This window comes from Camelus ferus, unplaced genomic scaffold (assembly GCF_009834535.1).
Source record: "Camelus ferus isolate YT-003-E unplaced genomic scaffold, BCGSAC_Cfer_1.0 contig385, whole genome shotgun sequence".
NCBI classification, from domain to species: domain Eukaryota; kingdom Metazoa; phylum Chordata; class Mammalia; order Artiodactyla; family Camelidae; genus Camelus; species Camelus ferus.
This window is the reverse complement of record NW_022589126.1, coordinates 636,655-654,175: the sequence shown is the minus strand read 5'-3', so window position 1 is coordinate 654,175 and position 17,521 is coordinate 636,655. Positions and strand designations below refer to the sequence as shown.

Here is a 17,521-nt window from a genome sequence, read left to right as displayed (position 1 = left end):
CCACGGAATTTGGTCCTGTTCAGCCTGCGGAGTCCTGGCCCTGCCCTGCCGCCCAGACCCCTGGGGCCCCCCCAGCCCCAGTGCAGCTTCCCAACGGATACCTCCCGGGGCCCAGGGGGAGGAAAGGAGCCCGGCGGTGCCCAGGACCGGGAGGCGTGGGGGACGCAGCAGGGACCCACCTGCCCCCTGCTTCAGCAGCTCCGTCGCGGAGTTGGCCGCGGTCTGGGGAGAGCTTTCTGCTATTTCCTCCAACGGATCTGCCGGGAGGAGCAAAAAAACACAGACATGAGTCCAGCTCGCCAGCAAGAACCCTTGTGACAGCGGGGACGCCCGTGACTGAGCTCACGGAGAGCGGGGGTTCCCAGGGCGACAACAGCCCGGCCCAGAGAAACCGTCACCACGTCCGGGGCAGGTGCAGCTCAGCGAAACACCCTCCTCATCTCTGGGTGAATGGAGATGAACAACTGCATCTTAGAAAGCAAGTCCGCTTTGCCTGTATTTTAAACGAATCGTCTTTCTGGACCAGGACGTGATTTGTGACCTCGAGGCTGTCCGGGGAAGTGGACGCCACTTTGTTAAATCTGTGTTGTGGGTGTTTTCAGACAGACACCAAGGGAAAGAGCCGAGCCCTTCCCGCACCTCGGCCAACAATATCCACAGCTGGTGATCGTGCAGAATTATAAAACTCACACGTAAATGGCCCTGAAGGTCCCTGAGTCCAGGCATGTTGTAATTTTGAGCCACGGGACTCTGCTCCTCGGAAACTGTTCCCAAAGCCCACGATGTGAAGATACGGCCGAGGGCTGTGGGTGCAGAGGGACCACCTTTTCTTACGTGACTGGGGTGGGCTACTCAGGGCGGACCCCCAGCGTGGGAGCAGAAGGAACTTCCGGTCTGATAGTTCTCACTGCATCTGTGCGGGCGGGCGAGCCCACCCAGCCAGCCAGAGCGGCCCTGGGGCAGCCGGCAGCGTACCTCTGTCCGGAATGAGCAGTTTGCAGGGCAGAGCCAGGGGCGTGATGGAGTGCTGGCACACCAAGGCCGTCAGGCTCCCTGCGGACGGGCGAAGACAAAAGAGGCGTGAGCACGCTGCACCTTCCGAAAGGGGGCCCTTCTATCTTCAGCAGCGCGCACGCTCCGTTACTGGGGGGCTCCGGGCAAAGCCTCAATAACTGAGGAGCGCGGCAGGTGGGGAAGGGTTAGGGGAAGGGGACTGCGGCTGGTTCTCGGCAGAGACACCCCCCGCCCATCTGTAAAGGACCGGCCACACCGCCTGCAGGATCCGAGGCAGCCCCCACTGCGAACGGGCTCGTGGGTTCAGGACGCCGACCGCAGGCTCTCGGCCACTCACCGAAATACGGCTCGTTGGGGCATCCTTTCAACCGCACTCCCTTCGGGGTGCACTCGATCAAGAAATGCCGGACCAGTTCGTTGGCCAAGTCTCCAGCTGGGGCAAGAGATTCAAAAGGAAGAGAAGTTTTACAGACCGAGCACCTGGGAAGGTGGGGACGTGGGAAGGAGAGCTCGGCCCCACGGGAGGCAGCTGAGCTGGGGGGGGTCACGGCCTGGATGGGCGGCCAGAACCCCTCCAGTGACCATGCCTGGAGCTGGGGAGTCCCCAGGGGGACCGTCTGCAACATCCTGCAGAACCGTCCCCAGGGACCAGACAAGCAGCTAAGAGCCAGGGACGTGGACTCCAGCTCCTTCCCCTCCTGAGGGGGGAGGCCGGGGAGACCCGGACCCAGCACGACGCCCCAGAACTCATTGCAGGAAAGAGCCGGGTGGTGCCAGTCTCCTGGGTAACTGAGCCCCGAGCCAGCTGCAGGAGCCCCCGGAGGGCGGGCCCCCGCACACCTGCGTTCACCCAGCCCACGAGCCCGGAGAGAAAGCACAGCATGAAACGCCAGGGAGCGGCAGGCGGTCCAGGAGGGAAAGCACAGGTGAGCAGAAGGGACAGGAGCCGCCGCCCCGCGCTGACCAGCGCGGCGCTCCTGGTCCTCCGTGGGGACGAGTGGGCACGACCACTCACGCTTCTGATGCAGGACCAGCTGGCTCCTGTGACGCATGTTACACACACAGACGGCATCAGCCATCTGAGCGCCGGCGCTGCGTGGGGCAGGTAGCCGGCAGGAAGGGTTCCGGGGCGCGAAGTGACTGCGGGAACCCAGCCGTGCGGCCGTGGCTGCCCGCTCCCCGGGGAACCAGCGGGGCGTGGGGACCCGCGGGCCTCTTTCCGGGTTTGGCCAGCTCTCCTCTCAGATCTGTCCCTGGGCTCTGAAATCCAAATGCCACATCCAGGGGCCGGGCGAAGCCGGTGAGCCCCGATGTCTGCCGTTGCAAGAACCCCTGTTTGTGGCCTCTGCCTGAAGGCTGAGGCAGGTCAGCCTGAGAGGTGGGCGGGTTGCACGCCTGGAGGAGACAGTTACACACCACCGTCCATGTTCCCTGAAAAGTGATGCATGCAGGAGGGGAAAAGGTGGCCTCACTTTAAAAGCCTCAGCGGAGGCAGAGGAGCCGGGCAGCTGCGGGGCTCTGGCTCCTGCCTCCGGACTCCTGCTGTAAGCATCAGCCGCAGGTTTCCCTGCAGCCCAGCGCCTGCATCCCCCACAGTCAGGCCGACGCAGCTCCTGAGCTCCAGAAGCCCTGGTTTCCACTCAGGAGTGAGTGTGTGGTGGTCCCTCCTTCCTTCCTTCCTTCCCGCCCCAGGCTCCCCTCTCCTGGCTGGTGTGCACACAGCCTCTCCCTCCCTCACTTCTAGCCACAGCCCCGGGCTCACCCCTTCCCAGCCCCTCCCCGCCGCTGCGCACACATCCACCACCTGCGTCCTGAAAACCCCTGGGCCACCGAGTCTCACATTCTGCAGGGTGTAACTCACTCCAGGCACTTTTCCTCCAGGAAGCTTTAAGCAAAGAGTTCACCCAACGACTGGGTGCTGGGCGCGAGCCCGAGGGAAGCGGGCAGCGGCACCTTGTTTAAACACCGGGGCTTCAGAACCTGCTTATTCTGATGCCCACAGCCCCCAGGCGAGCCCAGGTGCCCCCCGGAAGAGCCATGTGACGTGCTGACGTCCACAATCTCCGTTTAGGGGGAAAGAGAGGTAAAAAAAAAAATCTCCTCTTTCTTAGAGTTTGCAGCATAACGATAAGAGGGAAAAAAAGGCAAAGAGGAGGATGACAGAAAAAGAAAAATGAGAGTAAGTGTTAGGGGTCAGAGAAGGGAGGACGTAAACTATTTGCCGGAAGCCAAGCCTGTCCCCGAGGGAGAAGGCGAGGAAGGACCTCGTGACCCGGTATGCAAGCCGGTGGCATCAGCTTTAGTTCAGGAATTTTTAAAAATAGTGCCTTCCTCAGCTCTGGTCTGCAGGGAAGCCGAGAGTCAGCAGCGAAGGGCAACCTGGCGATTGGAGCTCGGTTTCTAGGCACCGCTCCCCGCAGAGAATCGGGGTTCTGGGGAAGAGGCTGGGCCAAGCACAGCGCGTCTGCTGTTCCCGGGAGCTGGCGGCTTGCGGGCTCCCGGGGGGCCGCCAACAGGACACGGGGCCAGCCGGACGGGCCTCGCGGGGCAGAGCCGGGGGACCTGGGGCCCCGAAGGAACGGTGGTGCTGGGTTACGACGCCCGGGGAGGGAAGGGCGTGGCGGGCTCCCCACAGGCCCGCGGCCCGGGTCCGCTGCACACCCACCAGCTGCAGGACAACGCTCCCCTGTGCGCGCAGGCACCGCACACTTTCCTGGGCCTGACGATGTCAAGCCACGGAGCGCCCATTACAAAGCAAGGGGCCCGAGTGAACCACATGGTACCCGCTGGCCCTCGGCACCGGCCAAAGCGCTGGCCCGGAGGGCGGAAGGCTCCGTCCTCTCCCCTGAGGGGTGACCTGGTGACGCCAGGCCCGCACAGGCTCGCGTTCAGTCCACCAGAACGCTCGGCCGGGAGGAGGAACGAAGGCCAAGCGTGTGGTGAGCCGCCTCTGGTGTAAGACAGGAGGACACGTGTGCGTGTGTGCACTGGACAGAGAGCCAGGGAGAAGACAGGGGAACTTATTAGACGTTTACGCTCGGAAGTCAGAGGGACCGAGGCAGACAGGCTGAGAGTGGGCACCGTGTCCGGCATCTGACCCATGGGCTGGGTCACCTGCTCAGAGCAATCAGAAAAATAAAGCTGACAATCAACCTCCCTTCTTGAGCTGGGCAGCACTTCCTAAAACAGCCGAGACAGGAAACGCTGAGAAGAAGACCCATGAGGGCTGTTCCCGTCCCCAGGGCCGCACGGGCGGGAAGGTTAAGCGGCAGGCGGGGCTGAGCAGAGCCGTCTGGGACCCACCTTTCTTGTTCAGCTGCAGGACGGAGGGCGGCGGCGTGGCCACCTTCATGGCCAGCCCGTAGGCGCCCCGGAAGGAGTGGCTGTCCCTGACGATGAAGGCCCCGGGCTCCTTGTCCTTCAGCATGGCGATGGCTGCAGGAGGGAAAGAGGTGTGAGTGTGTGCGCAGCGGGGACCATGGCCTGCCTCTCCGACGGCCACACCCGGTGATGGCCGGGGTCTGCAGGGTCACCAGACGGAGGTGCGGCTTTCATGTACACACACATACTACACACAAGACCCCCGTCAACCCCGCAGCACCTGCGAAGCCCCCGTGAGCACCCCACCAGGAAACAGGCACACACGCCCAGACCGCGTGTCCCCACACGCAGTGGCGCCCAGCACCAACAGAGGCCACCTGGGCCGTCTCCCGGCCTGGCATTTCTCATGCGATGTTAGAAAGGACGTTGTCAACTTTCAACAGAAGGAAAGAAGTTTCTGATCGCACTTTCCGAGACCGCGCGCGTGACCCCGAAGTCACTGCATGTTGACCACAAATTCCCCCCTCTGCCCCAAGTAACGGCAAAGATGTGGCCACGGGTGGCCCTCCATCCGGTGGTCGGGGAAGATGTGGCTGCTCTGGTCAGTGGTTCCCACCTAGGTGGGGCTGTGAGCCCCTTTTCGGTGTGGTGGTCACCTGTTGGTCAGGGCCAAGGGCTGAGCCTGGCCCCGCACTCTCCACCCGCCCCAGGTGAGCGCTGACTGTCACTTAACAAGAACATCCCTCCCCGCCTCGCCTCTGGGTCGAAGCCTGGCTCCCACAGGCCTTCCGCTAATGACACAGGAAGAAAGAGTGATGGGTCAGGGCAGTGGTAACCTCAGGCAACCCCGATGGTGCCCAGAGAGGAGCAGAGCCCAGAGCTTCCTTCACAGACCTGCACCTTTTATAAAAGACAACCAGGGATTTGAAGCGTAACGCAGCGCAGAATGGCAGCCCTGTTAACGCCGCCTTTCTGTGGAGCCCGCAGCTCTGTCTGCAGCGCGTCAGGGCCCAGGACTCAAACCCGGGAGAGCAGGAAGCCCATCTGCCTTGGGAAACACCCTGTCCCAGCCCCAGACGCACCCTGACTCCAGCCCCAACCTCCCGGCCTGGCGAGACACAGGGTTCCTTCTGCACTTCTCCGTGGGGCCGCCCCCAGCCCCGCGGGCGGGACGGGGCCCCCAGGTGGGGGCTTGCACACGGCACGCAGGGAGGGGCGGAGGGACAGGGTCTGGGGTGACCCTGACACGGCGGAGGAACCGGCAGCCTCTCCCACCTGCGCTGGGGAGCCCAAGTGGGCAGCGGGCCTGCGCCCCGGACGGAGCAGGGTCTGGGTCACAGGCTGTTTTCCAGATCTGGGGCTGAATGTGTATGACTGTTATTCTTTAAGTAAGGGAATCTCACGCACAGAAGTCGTATTTTTTTCCGCTGTGACAACCTCACCAGCTCTGCCTTTCTAAGTCGTGACTCCGCCCCACGGGGGTGGAGACAAGCAGCCCAGACTCGTTGGGGGCAGAGACGGCCAGCGGCGGCTGCTCTGGGTGGCTCCCCGCTCCCAGCCCCTTCCCCAGAGGTCAGGCCGCCTGGGACACGGGGGCCACGCGTGGAGGGCAGCCTGAGGTCTGGGCTGGACTCGCTGTTTCCTGAAGCAGACAGGAGCTCACACCCCCCAGGGCACCGCCAGGCTGCAGAAGACACGCCCTCACCGCCTGTCTCCCTGCGGCTGCTGCGTTTAAGGACGGGGAGCCGAGGCTGAGAGCCCTGACCTCCCGCCAGTTCCATGTCCACCTTTAAAAAATGCCAAGGCCCTAAGTGCCATAGTCACGTGACCAGCTGTGCCCGAAAACGGCCCCGGGGCCTTTCCCCAACTCCACCTCCCTGAAATTTCACTGCAGCTTTTCCAGGAAAAGGCACATTCCAGAGGTTACAACAGAACCTCTGGTGGCTTTCTTCCCTCGGGAGAAGCTGGCACCCCCGACAGAACAAGTAGGGGTCCACACAAAACACCCAGGACACAGAGGAAGCTCTGCTCCTGGGGTTCGGCTGGAAAAAATCAATGCGCAGGCCGCATATCAGCTATTTTGAGGTGGAGGGACAGCCCAGAAGAAATGTTCTTAAATTTGTGGCTCAGACTGACGACCACAGTAACTCCACCACCCTCTGTGTGCCCAGCAAGGCCAGCAAGGAGGTGCCCTCTGCCCAGGACTGTTCCCCAGGCCCCCCCAGGCAGGAACCACCAGGCGAACACCAGCCACGCCTGCCTCTTCTGAGTGCCAGTCCCAAACGGGGCAGGCCAGCCCTCCGCCCTGGGATGAAGGGCTGAGCTCCCGAAGACCCGTAGGAGGGTCTGCTGAGAACGTTCCAGAACAGGGCCCTCGACAAGCACTCCGCAGAGTCTGTGGGCTGGATGAGGGCCACGGTCACGGGGACTCTTGCCACCGGAGCAGGGAGGGGATTGGACCGGGCATCTGGCCACAGCGCAGCCCGGCCGTGAGCTCAGCCCGGCACAAAGGCCAATTCAGGGCCTCGGCAGCCCCCCAGGCCGCGGGCTCCCCATATGAAACCACAATGGGTCGGTCCATTGAGCTCCCGGGAAGAAAGGGACATTCTTAGCATTTTTATGATCTGCTTAATTGAGTAGAAGAATTTCGAATAAAAAGTTGGACAGAGCTGTTCTCTCGCCCGTTTAACCCCTCAGATCCAGGCACTTTGGGGACGTAACCCCGAGAGCTGGTGACTTCCTCCCCAGGCTGAGGGCCGGCTCCGAGCAGCAGTGGAAGCCAGGCCACCCCCTTCTCAGCCCAGAGCCCCCGGGAAGCCCCCGAGGCGTTTCATCCTTCCGGGCACCCACCAGCCCCCCAGCCGGGGCCAGAGCATCCTCTCGGAGGGAGTCCGCTGCCCAGGGGCCGCCCAGGGGGCCCACAGCTCCACAGGCTGCCAGCCCCCACTTCCACTCGGGTTCTGGGGAAACAGCGCCCGACAACCCTAACTTGCTCTCAGTTCCTCCCACTGTCCTGAGACTGCACGCAGGGGCGAGGGCTGCGCGGGAGAAGCTGGCCGCAGGCCCCATCGCCTGTCGGGTGCTTGGTCTTCCGCGTGGACAAAGGCAGGGGTGCGAGGCCTAGTGTTAGAGACGCCCCCCCCCAACCCTCGGCCCCCGCGGCTCGAGGCCTTGGCTGTCTTCTTGTCCCAGTCTGCAGTCGTCACTGGCGACACTGCCCAGCCTGTGCTGAGGGAAGCCACCAGAAACTCCACCGCACACACCACGGGCCGCTCGTGGCCAGCGCCTCCCTCGTTAGGACCGAGACCTTCCAGTCCTGATGCCAAGGTCCCAGCAGTTTCCCCAAGGCGGGGAAGCATCTGTCCGGGCGACAGCTCCCTGGGTCCCCCGCCCAGTCCCGCCTCCTTCGGCGCCGAGCCCTCGTCCTGCCCACGCACCTTGTTCTCTGGAGATATCCGCCTTGTACCAGAACTTGGATGTGTCTTGGACAAAGTTCACGGTCACCTGCTTCTCACCTGGATTATCTGCAAAACAGAATTTAACGACAGTCATTGCGGAGGGCGTTCTTTCCGGCAGCCTCTCACCCCGCAGGGCACTGGGAGTTCACAGTCCCCCCGGGGCGTGGACGGGGCGCAGGCGGGGCGTCTGGGGAGCGCACTCTATCTGCCTACAGGGGAGGCCCTGGCGCGGAGCAGGGCGTGCCCGCTTCATGGCACACACAGCTGGCCGGGCAGGAAACCGCGTGGCGGGCGCTGCTCCCTCCCGCCAGCGTCTGACCGCCTCTTCCACGTCTGAACATTTCACAATTAAGTTTCCAGTGGCTCAGTCCCATGTGTCTTTGACGTTACTTTAGCAGAACAGGGATTCCAAGTGAGAGGAAGAAACCAACGAATGTCTGCACTTTCTGCTGCTGGAATCTCTGGCTTTGGGCTGGCAACACGGGAAGGACCCCCGGAGGTTCTGGATTTTTCCTCCAAGGAGCTCACAGGGCAGCCCAGCTGCAACCCCGGGGCCCGCCCTGGCCACGTGCGGGCGTGGGCAGAGGTGGGCCTCCTGCCGGCGGGGACGCACCTACCTGGGGACGGCGTGGCCGCCTCCGAGGCCCTGGAAAAGTCCGGGAGGACGTTTGGGAAAGGAATGCTCATGGTGCTCCCGCTGTGAGGGCTGGAGAAGCCGCTGGAGGACGGGGAGGCCGAGCCAAAGGACCGGTCCCCCTCTGAGGCCCGCTTCTTCTCAGGAAGGGGCGGCTGCCCCGGCAGGGTCAGCCCCGGGCCCTGCAGGACCGGGCTGTGGTGGCCGCTGTGTCCCGGCGCCACCGTGAGAAAGCCGTGAGACAGGAAGCCGTCGTCGGCAGGCTCCACGGCAGCCCGCGGGGGGCCGAGGGCCGGGGATGCTCCGTGGGAACTGGCCAGCAAGGGCCCCGCGTCCCCCCCGGGAGGAAGGCCAGCTCCCCCGGGGGCCGAGCAGAAGCTCAGGAAGGCCTGGCCGCTCGGCGGCCCTAGTGCTTCCGGGGGGTCCGTCAGAGACAGCTGGTGGCCCTGGAAGGGCGTCTGGAGCTCGGCGGGCGGGAAGTGGGGCCGCCCGGGGCCGTCCTGGCCGGGCCCCGGGAACTCGCCGGTGCCCAGGAGGCTGCCTGCCGGCCGGCCGCTCCCCAGCAGGGCCAGCGAGGATTTGGGGCTGCTCTCCACCCACGGGTGCTCGGCGGGAGGGCTGCTGGACAGACAAAGCAATCAGAGAAGGACCAGTCCAGGGCCAGGCCCTGACACCAGCCAGGGTCCCCACCCGGCAAACCCCAGTGTCAGGGTTCAGGCCCACCTTCTGGACCCCACTCGACCCTTCACCCCAGAGGCGCAGTGTGCAGCCTCGGGGACCCCGGGCGGCCCTGCCCGGCTCCACACCTGCCCTGCCTCCGCCTCCCTCAGCCCGCACCTGGCAGACCCTTCTCTTCTTCAAGACAAAGCTGTACTGTGTCCACGTGCGCGGGAACTCCCTCTGGTCCCATCACACGGGCATCGACCACATGTCTGCTTCAACCCCCCGTCCCGCTCTCCCCCCCGATGCCGACAGAGGTGCCTGCACAGTCAGTTTCCAGCACGTGCTTGCCGGACACCCAGCTGGTGAAGGGGTACCGATAAGAACAGGAGATTTCCATGTCGGAAATCGGAAACGCCGGCATTAAGCATCTCAGAAATCCCCTTGCATTTAGAAACACAGAAACATTTCACTAGCAGACACACACGTGCTCTGTGCGTGATGTCAAGTCCTGACAGGAGCCCCCCTTTCTGTAAAGAGAAAGGGGGAGGGACGAAGGGGGGTTAGGGCTGAGCCCCGGGCCCCCACACACAAGGGAAACACGAAGAAGTGGGTCCCACCCGGAGCATCTGAATTTGCTCAACGGCAGTCCTTCCAGAAGCGGAAACAGGACGTTCCTCTGTCCGTGGCCCCTCCTTCCTGTTCCCTGGATCCCATGGCGGGGGTGTTCCCGCACCCCAGCACAAATTCCATGTCCCCGGGGAAAGCAGGCCTCCGCACTCTGCAGCCCCGGGCAGGTGGGCTCCCTCCCGGCCTGGCCTCCGCGTCCCAGAGACGGAGGCCTGGCTTGGCCCCCGCACCCCTCGCCAGCCTCAGCTCAGACCACGCCCTCCGGACGCCCAGCCGCTAGCTGGCACTGTCCTCGGACTCTCAGGGCAGGGCCCCCCTGTGGGCACCCCGCCTGCTGACTGCCAGGGTGCCCTCCCAGGAGTCCGTACCTTGACGGCCCCTTTGAAGACTGATGGTGGTGTCATGTGGGGGCCACCCGCCTCCCCGCCACGGCGCTGGCGCTCGGCGTCGGCAGGGGCAGCTGTGCTGGCTTCCAAGGCCCACTCACCTCTCCCTCCGCTGGCCGGGGCTGCCGCCGGACACCGTGCAGGAGGACATGAAGGCCCGCTGCAAGGAGGGCGCCGTGGGCACGTCGGCCCGGAGCACCGCGGGCGTGGGTCCAGCCGGGCTCTCTGACATCCCCACGGAGTGACCGAGAATCTCAGCGCAGCCTCGTGGTTCTGGGGCGAGACACAGGGTGGGCTGTGAGGAACGGGGTCCCTGCGGAAGCTCTCTGCTGCAGAAGGTGACAAGTGCCACCGAGCGCGGCTGCCTCTCTCCAAGCACAAGGAACAACCCCAGGGGGCACCCGCGTCCGTGACAGCGCGGGCCCCAGTTACCCTGACGCAGGTGCCGCACTGATGAGGCCGGCCGCCTCCACTCTGGGAAGGGCACGGCCCCCGTGCAAACCAGCCACCGGGCCCCCAAAGGAAAGACACACTTCGCATAAAGTTTTGGCACAGCGGCTGCGGGCCGTGGGCGCCTGACCTCCCTCTGTGCCCCAGGCTGGGCCGCGTGCTCTGGGTAACACTTCCCACCTCCTGCACAGCCCTGCCAACGACGTCCTCGCCCCAGAGAGGGGCAGAGACCACCCTGGCTGGCCCCCGTCCGCCACCGGGGAGCCAGAGGCCTTGAACCAGGAAAGCCTGCCTTCCGACGCCCGCACACCCCGTCCATCCATCTAACCACCCAGCCATCACACGTCCCACTGACAGGTGTCTGTCCGGCTGACGGCCCCACATCACCACTACTTCTGGGTATTTTTTTAAATGTTGCCTTTTTTAAGAAAAACACTAAGATTTGAGAACCCGACAGATCCACCGCACTCAAGAAAATAATATTTTGAGAACAGGTTATTTTGTTTTCTGCCCTAGAACAAGGGGGGACTGATCAGAAAATACTACAAAGTTCCGTCTCACTCGTGTTACTCAGTTCCAGGACCAGGACGGCACCGAGGCACGTGGTTTGTCCTTGGTGGTTTGTCCCCAGCCCCAGACCCGTTGGGAGCAGGGGGAACAGAGGCCGGACAGGCCTGTGAAACCCCGCAGTTCTGGGGAGGTAAAAACTGGGGTCCAGAATGACCCAGGCAGCCAGGAATTGAGGCGTCTGCCTGGTGACCGACACAAACACAGCAGCTGAGGAGACAAAAGCTAAGCGGGGAGCTCGGCGTTTCCCGGGGGGCGGGGGAGCTCAAGGCACTGAAGCAGGAAGAGAGGACTCTGCGGACACTGCGAGGATTCCAGGGCAGGTCCCCAAAGGCTGCAGCCCTGGAGGACAGGCACCAGTCACAAGTCAGCCTGCCTAGGGCTAAAGAGTCTGCCCAAGAGACGGTCCTGCCCTCTGGGGAATACACCACCGTCCAGAGCCTGCCGCCGTCTGTCTGCCACCCACCCATCCATCCATCCACCCACCCATCCATCCATCCACCCATCCATCCATCCACCCATTCATCCATCCACCCACCCATCCATCCATCCACCCACCCATCCATCCATCCTTCCATCCACCCACCCATCCATCCATCCACCCATCCATCCATCCACCCATTCATCCATCCACCCACCCATCCATCCATCCACCCACCCATCCACCCATCTATCCACCCATCCATCCACCCATTCATCCATCCACCCACCCATCCATCCATCCACCCACCCATCCATCCATCCTTCCATCCATCCACCCATCAAATCATCTATCTATCATTTTTAGACATTTGATATTTCAAATATTTAATAGAAAACCTGATCAGGCATGCCACTTAACAAAACAAAGAAATAAAAAGACACAAAAAAAAGAAGATAAAAAACGCCCACAACCAGTATAAACATGGGAGTTAAAAGACACAGCCTCTAACACACCTGAGCTGAAAATGTAGGAACAGATAGGAGAATTTCACCAGAGGACTGAAGTCCATTAAGAACAATCCAGTGGAAACCCCAGAACTTCAAAACAAAATTAACGCCAGTGAGCACGGGGTCGGTGGTTCCGTGGGCAGATCAGACGAGGAGGAATGATGAGAGACCTGGGAAGTAAGTCGGATGCAAATCTCCAGGCTGAAGCAGCGAGAGGGAAAAGACGGGAACACGGAAAAGAGCAGAAAACCCCAGGGGACGTGGTGAAAGGTGCTGACACGTGCGTAACTAGAGTCCAAGAAGGGGGGGAGAGACGGAACGAGGCAGAAGCAGACTGGGAGAGATTTTCCCAGAGAGTTTCCCAAAACAGACCGAAGAAATCAAGCCACAGGTTTAAAACCAACTTACGGCTTCTAAGCAGGATCAGTGAAAAGGCAAGTACGCATATTCACTTAGTCGTAAAACAGGGAAACCAAAGACAGACACTTCAAGGGGGGAAGCCCAACGCAGCGTGTTTTTTTTTTTTTTTTAACATTTAGTCAACTTTTCATCATGGGAAAGTCCGGGGCTGGTGTTTCATTTGTACAACCCACTCTGTGAGCCCTGGGGACGGGCGCTGCCTCCCGCACCCCCTGCAAACGCTCCGTGGGCACCCCGGGCTGCGCTCGGTGCCCGCCTGCTGCCCAGACTCACCCATGAGTCCCCAGAGCAGACGCAGCCGTCCGGCTCGCGCAGGGGGCGGCGCCCAAGCCAGGGTGACACCCCCGGTCAATACACACACACATATATACATATTCTAAGACAAATGTGTGCTGAATTAATTAACCAGCCAGATGGTCTTCAGAGCCCACCCTTCAGCCCTGCTGATCAAAGCTGGGATAGGAAACCGGATGCTCAGTGTCGCAGAGGGCCCGCCGCACTCCTCCCTCACGTCTGCCTGGGTCCACCTTCCCCCTCAGGTGTGTCTGCCAAGCGGTTACCTGCCAGCACCGCACTGGGTGCTGTGGGAAACTAAGCCCCTGCCCGCCAGGCGAGCGTTTTGTCCACATGGGGAGACTGGCATTAGCATCACACTGAGGGGCCCATGAGCTTCAGAAAGGCCTGCGGGTGAACTGCTTCTGTCTGGGGAGAGCTGGAAGGCTTCCTGGAGGAAGTGGTAACTGCTAGAAGCCTGGAAGGTTGGCGGGATTCTGACGGACCAAAAGCTGTGCAGGTAGGGGTGCGCTGGGCAGCTTCCCGAGCTCTGCGCTCACAGAACAGGAGCTGGCAGCTGGCGGGGGCTTCGGGTCAGTGGTTCTGTGAATCAGTGAGTGAGTCCACAGAGGCAAAGAGGTGAAAGGGGAAAGTTCAGGGCGTGATGTGGAAATATGGGTCGGGGGCTGGCCCAAGGCGGGGGAGGAGAGGAGCTGATCAGCCCCCAGGGTCCCGCGACAAGAAACAGCACAGAACTGTGGCATCAGAAGAACGTTTATCCGTCAAGGCCAGTGCACCTGCTTCAGGGATGTGCGAGCATTTGCTGGGCCACGCAGAGAGGTCGCGGCCCGGAGGGCGCGCACAGCCCCTGCTCCTGGGATCTCCTCCGTTAACGGCCGTCACAGCTCTGGGCCAACCTGCTCTGGGCCTCTTCTCAGTCCCGGCATCTCCCGGCTCCTCCTCACCATGTTCTCATGTTGTGCCTTCCCTGGTGACACCCAGGGATGGACGATGACACCTTCAGTTTGGAAATCCGCCTCGTCCCCCTTCCTGGTTCCCAGCAGACGGGGTCCTGGGGCACCGCGGGGGGAAGCAGGGAGCGGGCCTCTCCCGCTGGGCTCGGAGATGTCCAGCCCCCTCCCTGCACTTCCTTCACCCAGTCGGGCCGGGCGGGGGTCCGAACGCCGACCGAGGCTCCGTGGGAAGCTGGCTGACGTGTGTGCTGTCTGCTCGCCACTGTTTACATCACACGTCAGTTCCCAGGAAGAAAGGGGACTCGCGCTGCGCGCAGGCGGGGCCCCGGCTCCCGGTCCTCCACAGCCCAGTGCCGGCTGGAGGGAGTGGCCAGGCAGAAAAAAATGCCAGAGGGGGCCAAACATCACCCTTCACCCCCACGCAGCTCTTCTCTGAGACGCAGGACCCACCACCTTTAACAAAAGTCAGGCGCGTGACATTACAAAAAAACCAAAAACAAAACAAAAACATTTCCTTGTCTTCCTAGTTACATTTAAAAAAATCTTAAAAACATAAAAAGTATTCACTTACGCATTAAATTACTCTCAATAATTAAAATTGCCGTTCAATCTTTTCTATGACTTAGCGAAAAAGAAAATAAATTTAGCTGAGGTGTACTTGCCCATCCAGGTGAAGAAACTTGAGTTTTGTTATTTAACTGCCTGGAAAGTCAGCCTCCACCTCTGGCCCGTAATAAACAGACAAATTCACGGTAAACTTTTAGAAGCGAGTGAGACTACCTGCATCTGTCTATCTATCTGTCTGTCTGTCTATCCATCCATCTGTCTACCGATCTATAATCCACCCGTCTTCTCCATCTATCTCTCATCGACCACTGTCCATCTGCCTCCCACATCTACACTCCACCCCCTGTCTCCATCCCTCCACCCCTTCCTCCTGGTCACACCCTGGGGTGAGGCAGCGAACTGGGAAGCTCCTGTCTCCACCATTTGAGAGAGTTCTGCGAAATGAGGCAGTAACACCTCTCTGGTCTCCTCCTTTCTCTCTAGTTCTGGGTGTGAACCTCGGGGCTGCTGGGAGGAGAGCCCAGACCTCCAGGTTCTGGTCGGGGACCACGGAGCACGGTGCCCCTCTCTGGGACCCCAGCTGCGTCACCCTCAGAATCCCATCAGCAGAGTCGACGCATCTGTGGGTGGGTTTGGCTCCAAGCTCGCCTCCCCACTATTTCCTTCTCCTTCCGTCTCCCTTTGTAAATCGGAGGTTTCCGTCCACAGGGGCATCGTTCAGTCTGTGTTTCATGTCTGAGCTCTTGATTTTTGCCTTCTGGTTACCACGAGTTTCCCACAAAACATCTCGTAGGTAAAACAGTCCTCTTCCCACTGCCAAACCCTAAATTTAAAGTATTATTTTAAAAGTAAGAGCATATGAGAAGTTTGATAGCAGTGATTTTTTTTTTAAAGGGAAGCTTATAATCCTCTCGTTTGTCTACAAACAACAGACCATTTCGCCAACCTTCTTTTAAGCAGGGGAATGAGGCACAGGCAGCCAGATATAGAGACAATTTAGCAGAGAAAACCCCCTAAAGACTGAAAAAGCAATGCCACAGCTGATTTTTTTTGATGAAAATCAAAGACCTCACAGAAGGAAATGATCACATCGACAGGTGACTGGATAAGGAAGGTGTGGTGTGTTTACACAATGGAATACTACTCAGCCATAAAAAAGAATGAAACATGCCATTTGCAGCAACACGGATGGACCTGGAGATCGTCATTCCAAGTGAAGGAAGCCAGAAAGAGAAAGAAAAATACCACATGTGGAATCTAAAAAAAGAGAAAAAAAGGACACTGTGAACTCAGCTACAAAATAGAAGCAGACTGGCAGACATAGTAACAACCTTATGGCTACCAGGGAAAAGGGGGTGGGAAGGGATAAATTTGGGAGTTTGAGATTTGCAAACGTTAGCCACTATTTATAAAAATAGATTAAAAAAAATCAAATGCCTTCTGTACAGCACAGAGAACTATAGACAATACCTTGTAATAACCTATAATGAAAAAGCACATGAAAACAAATACGTGTGTGTCTATGCACGACTGGGACGGTGTGCTGTGCACCAGACATTGACACTCTGTAACTGACTGCACTTCGATTTTTAAGAGTAAGAAGGAAATGATCAATGGTCCCCAATGGATAAACACACACTTCCTTGGCTTTGAGTGAAAATTTTCCTCTGTGAATCCTTATGTCAAACAGTCACATCACACGGACGTGCCCTGTGGGTGAAGGCCAGCGGGGGGCCCTCCCGAGGATGAACCCGCTCCCTCCTGTCACAGCGTCCATGCCCTCATCCCCCCCCCGACAGAGCCAGACAAGGCGCCAGCAGCGCGGACGTCGGGCGCCCTGTGCTGCCCACAGCCGGGGACTCTTCTGTGAAGTCCCCGTATCCAAACTGGAATTACCCCCTCCAAAAAACACGCCACCGCCGCCTTCCTTTCACTCAGTAACACACAAGAACCGGAGAATGCAGGCAAAACCACCCACTACAATCGGGACCTTGTTCCTTCTTGTCTTTTGACGACGTCCCATTTCTGTTCAGAGGTTTTGATCCAAACACACTGGGAAGAAAACACACTGGGCCCCGTTCCACGGGTGCCGCGCAGGGAATCCTAATGTGGGAACAGCCTTCTCTTCACAGTGAGTCTTGCCCAAGCAGTGTCTGCTCTGCAAGATGCCCGGAGAGAAGCCAGCTTCTCCACTGATGACAGAGGGCACTGGCAACCGGCAAGGAACGGGCACGCCGCAAACCGGGCTCAGGAAAACACACCCCTGCTCTCCTGCGGGCTGTAAGGAGGAATGGCCTCGGGGCTGCAGGCCCCCCAAAGCCCACACGCGGGGCTGCGGAATGGGGGCCGGGGAAGGGGCCCTCACGTCTCCTAGCCTGAGGCAGGACCGCCCTCTGGGGCCCTCGTACGCTTTCCTTTTTAGAAAAAGCTGAGCCGAACCAGACACAACACGCTTCTTGGGCGCAGTCACGGGTGCGAAGACGGCTCACGTGCGGGGCAGCCCTCCGCCCACCGCTCTCCGGGACTCTCTTGCAAAACAGGAGCGCCATCCCCATGAAACCCTAACCCCAGGACCTCGCGCGTGCTAAGTGCGCTCTACCACTGAGCTACACCCCCCTCCACCAAGTCATCTTTAAAAAACGGGTATCAGGCCTGGGAACCGGGTTCTGGCCACCACGGAGCAGCCTGCTCCTCCCGGGTCCCGGCACGTCCAGCCACAGCCCCGGGCACCACACGGCCACGGGCATGGGGACACTGACAGACAGAAGAAAGGAAGGACGGAAGGATGCGGCCTGGGGAGGTGCCCTGACTGCCTCCCGGGATCCCAGACCGTCAGCCAGAAACAGCTCCAGGGAAAGCCTGCGGCTAACCAAAGACCCAAAACAAACAAAAACAGTGTCATAACAGCAGCAAACCTCGGCAATACCTGCCCTGTTCTGACCCAACACCCAGGGGACCCACAGCCTAGCCCACCACACCATACCGAGCGGAAAGCGGACCCTTCATGTCACCAGCACCCCCAACCCCGTCACAGGAGCAGTGGCCCTGGCTGCCCAGCGGGGCGGGGTCCGCAGGGTGCAGGGAGAGCTGGCTCCCCCACTGAGCCTCCAGACCGAGTGCAGGGCTGCAAGTCTGAGGGCCGGCCCTGCACCCACCACCCGACTGCCCCGGGGTCACGGCCGGCGGGAAGGTACGTCTGAACATCCAAACACCCACGTGGCTCAGGACCACCGCTGG

General features: G+C 60.6%; 1 protein-coding gene across 13 annotated transcripts in view; it reads right to left on the bottom strand.

Moving 5' to 3' along the window:
* Positions 1-17,521, bottom strand: part of TNS3 (tensin 3) — a 151,067-nt gene that overhangs the window by 9,085 nt on the left and 124,461 nt on the right. For 12 of the 13 annotated variants that reach the window (XM_032476345.1, XM_032476344.1, XM_032476348.1 and 9 more), the window contains 7 exons: positions 10,205-10,376; positions 8,411-9,048; positions 7,773-7,859; positions 4,318-4,449; positions 1,352-1,447; positions 976-1,053; positions 180-257 (listed from right to left, as the gene is read on the bottom strand). In XM_032476345.1, the coding sequence (XP_032332236.1) occupies positions 180-257; positions 976-1,053; positions 1,352-1,447; positions 4,318-4,449; positions 7,773-7,859; positions 8,411-9,048; positions 10,205-10,376 (1,281 nt within the window). The remainder of the gene's footprint in view (positions 1-179; positions 258-975; positions 1,054-1,351; positions 1,448-4,317; positions 4,450-7,772; positions 7,860-8,410; positions 9,049-10,204; positions 10,377-17,521) is intronic. The other variant, XM_032476338.1, reaches the window with a different exon arrangement.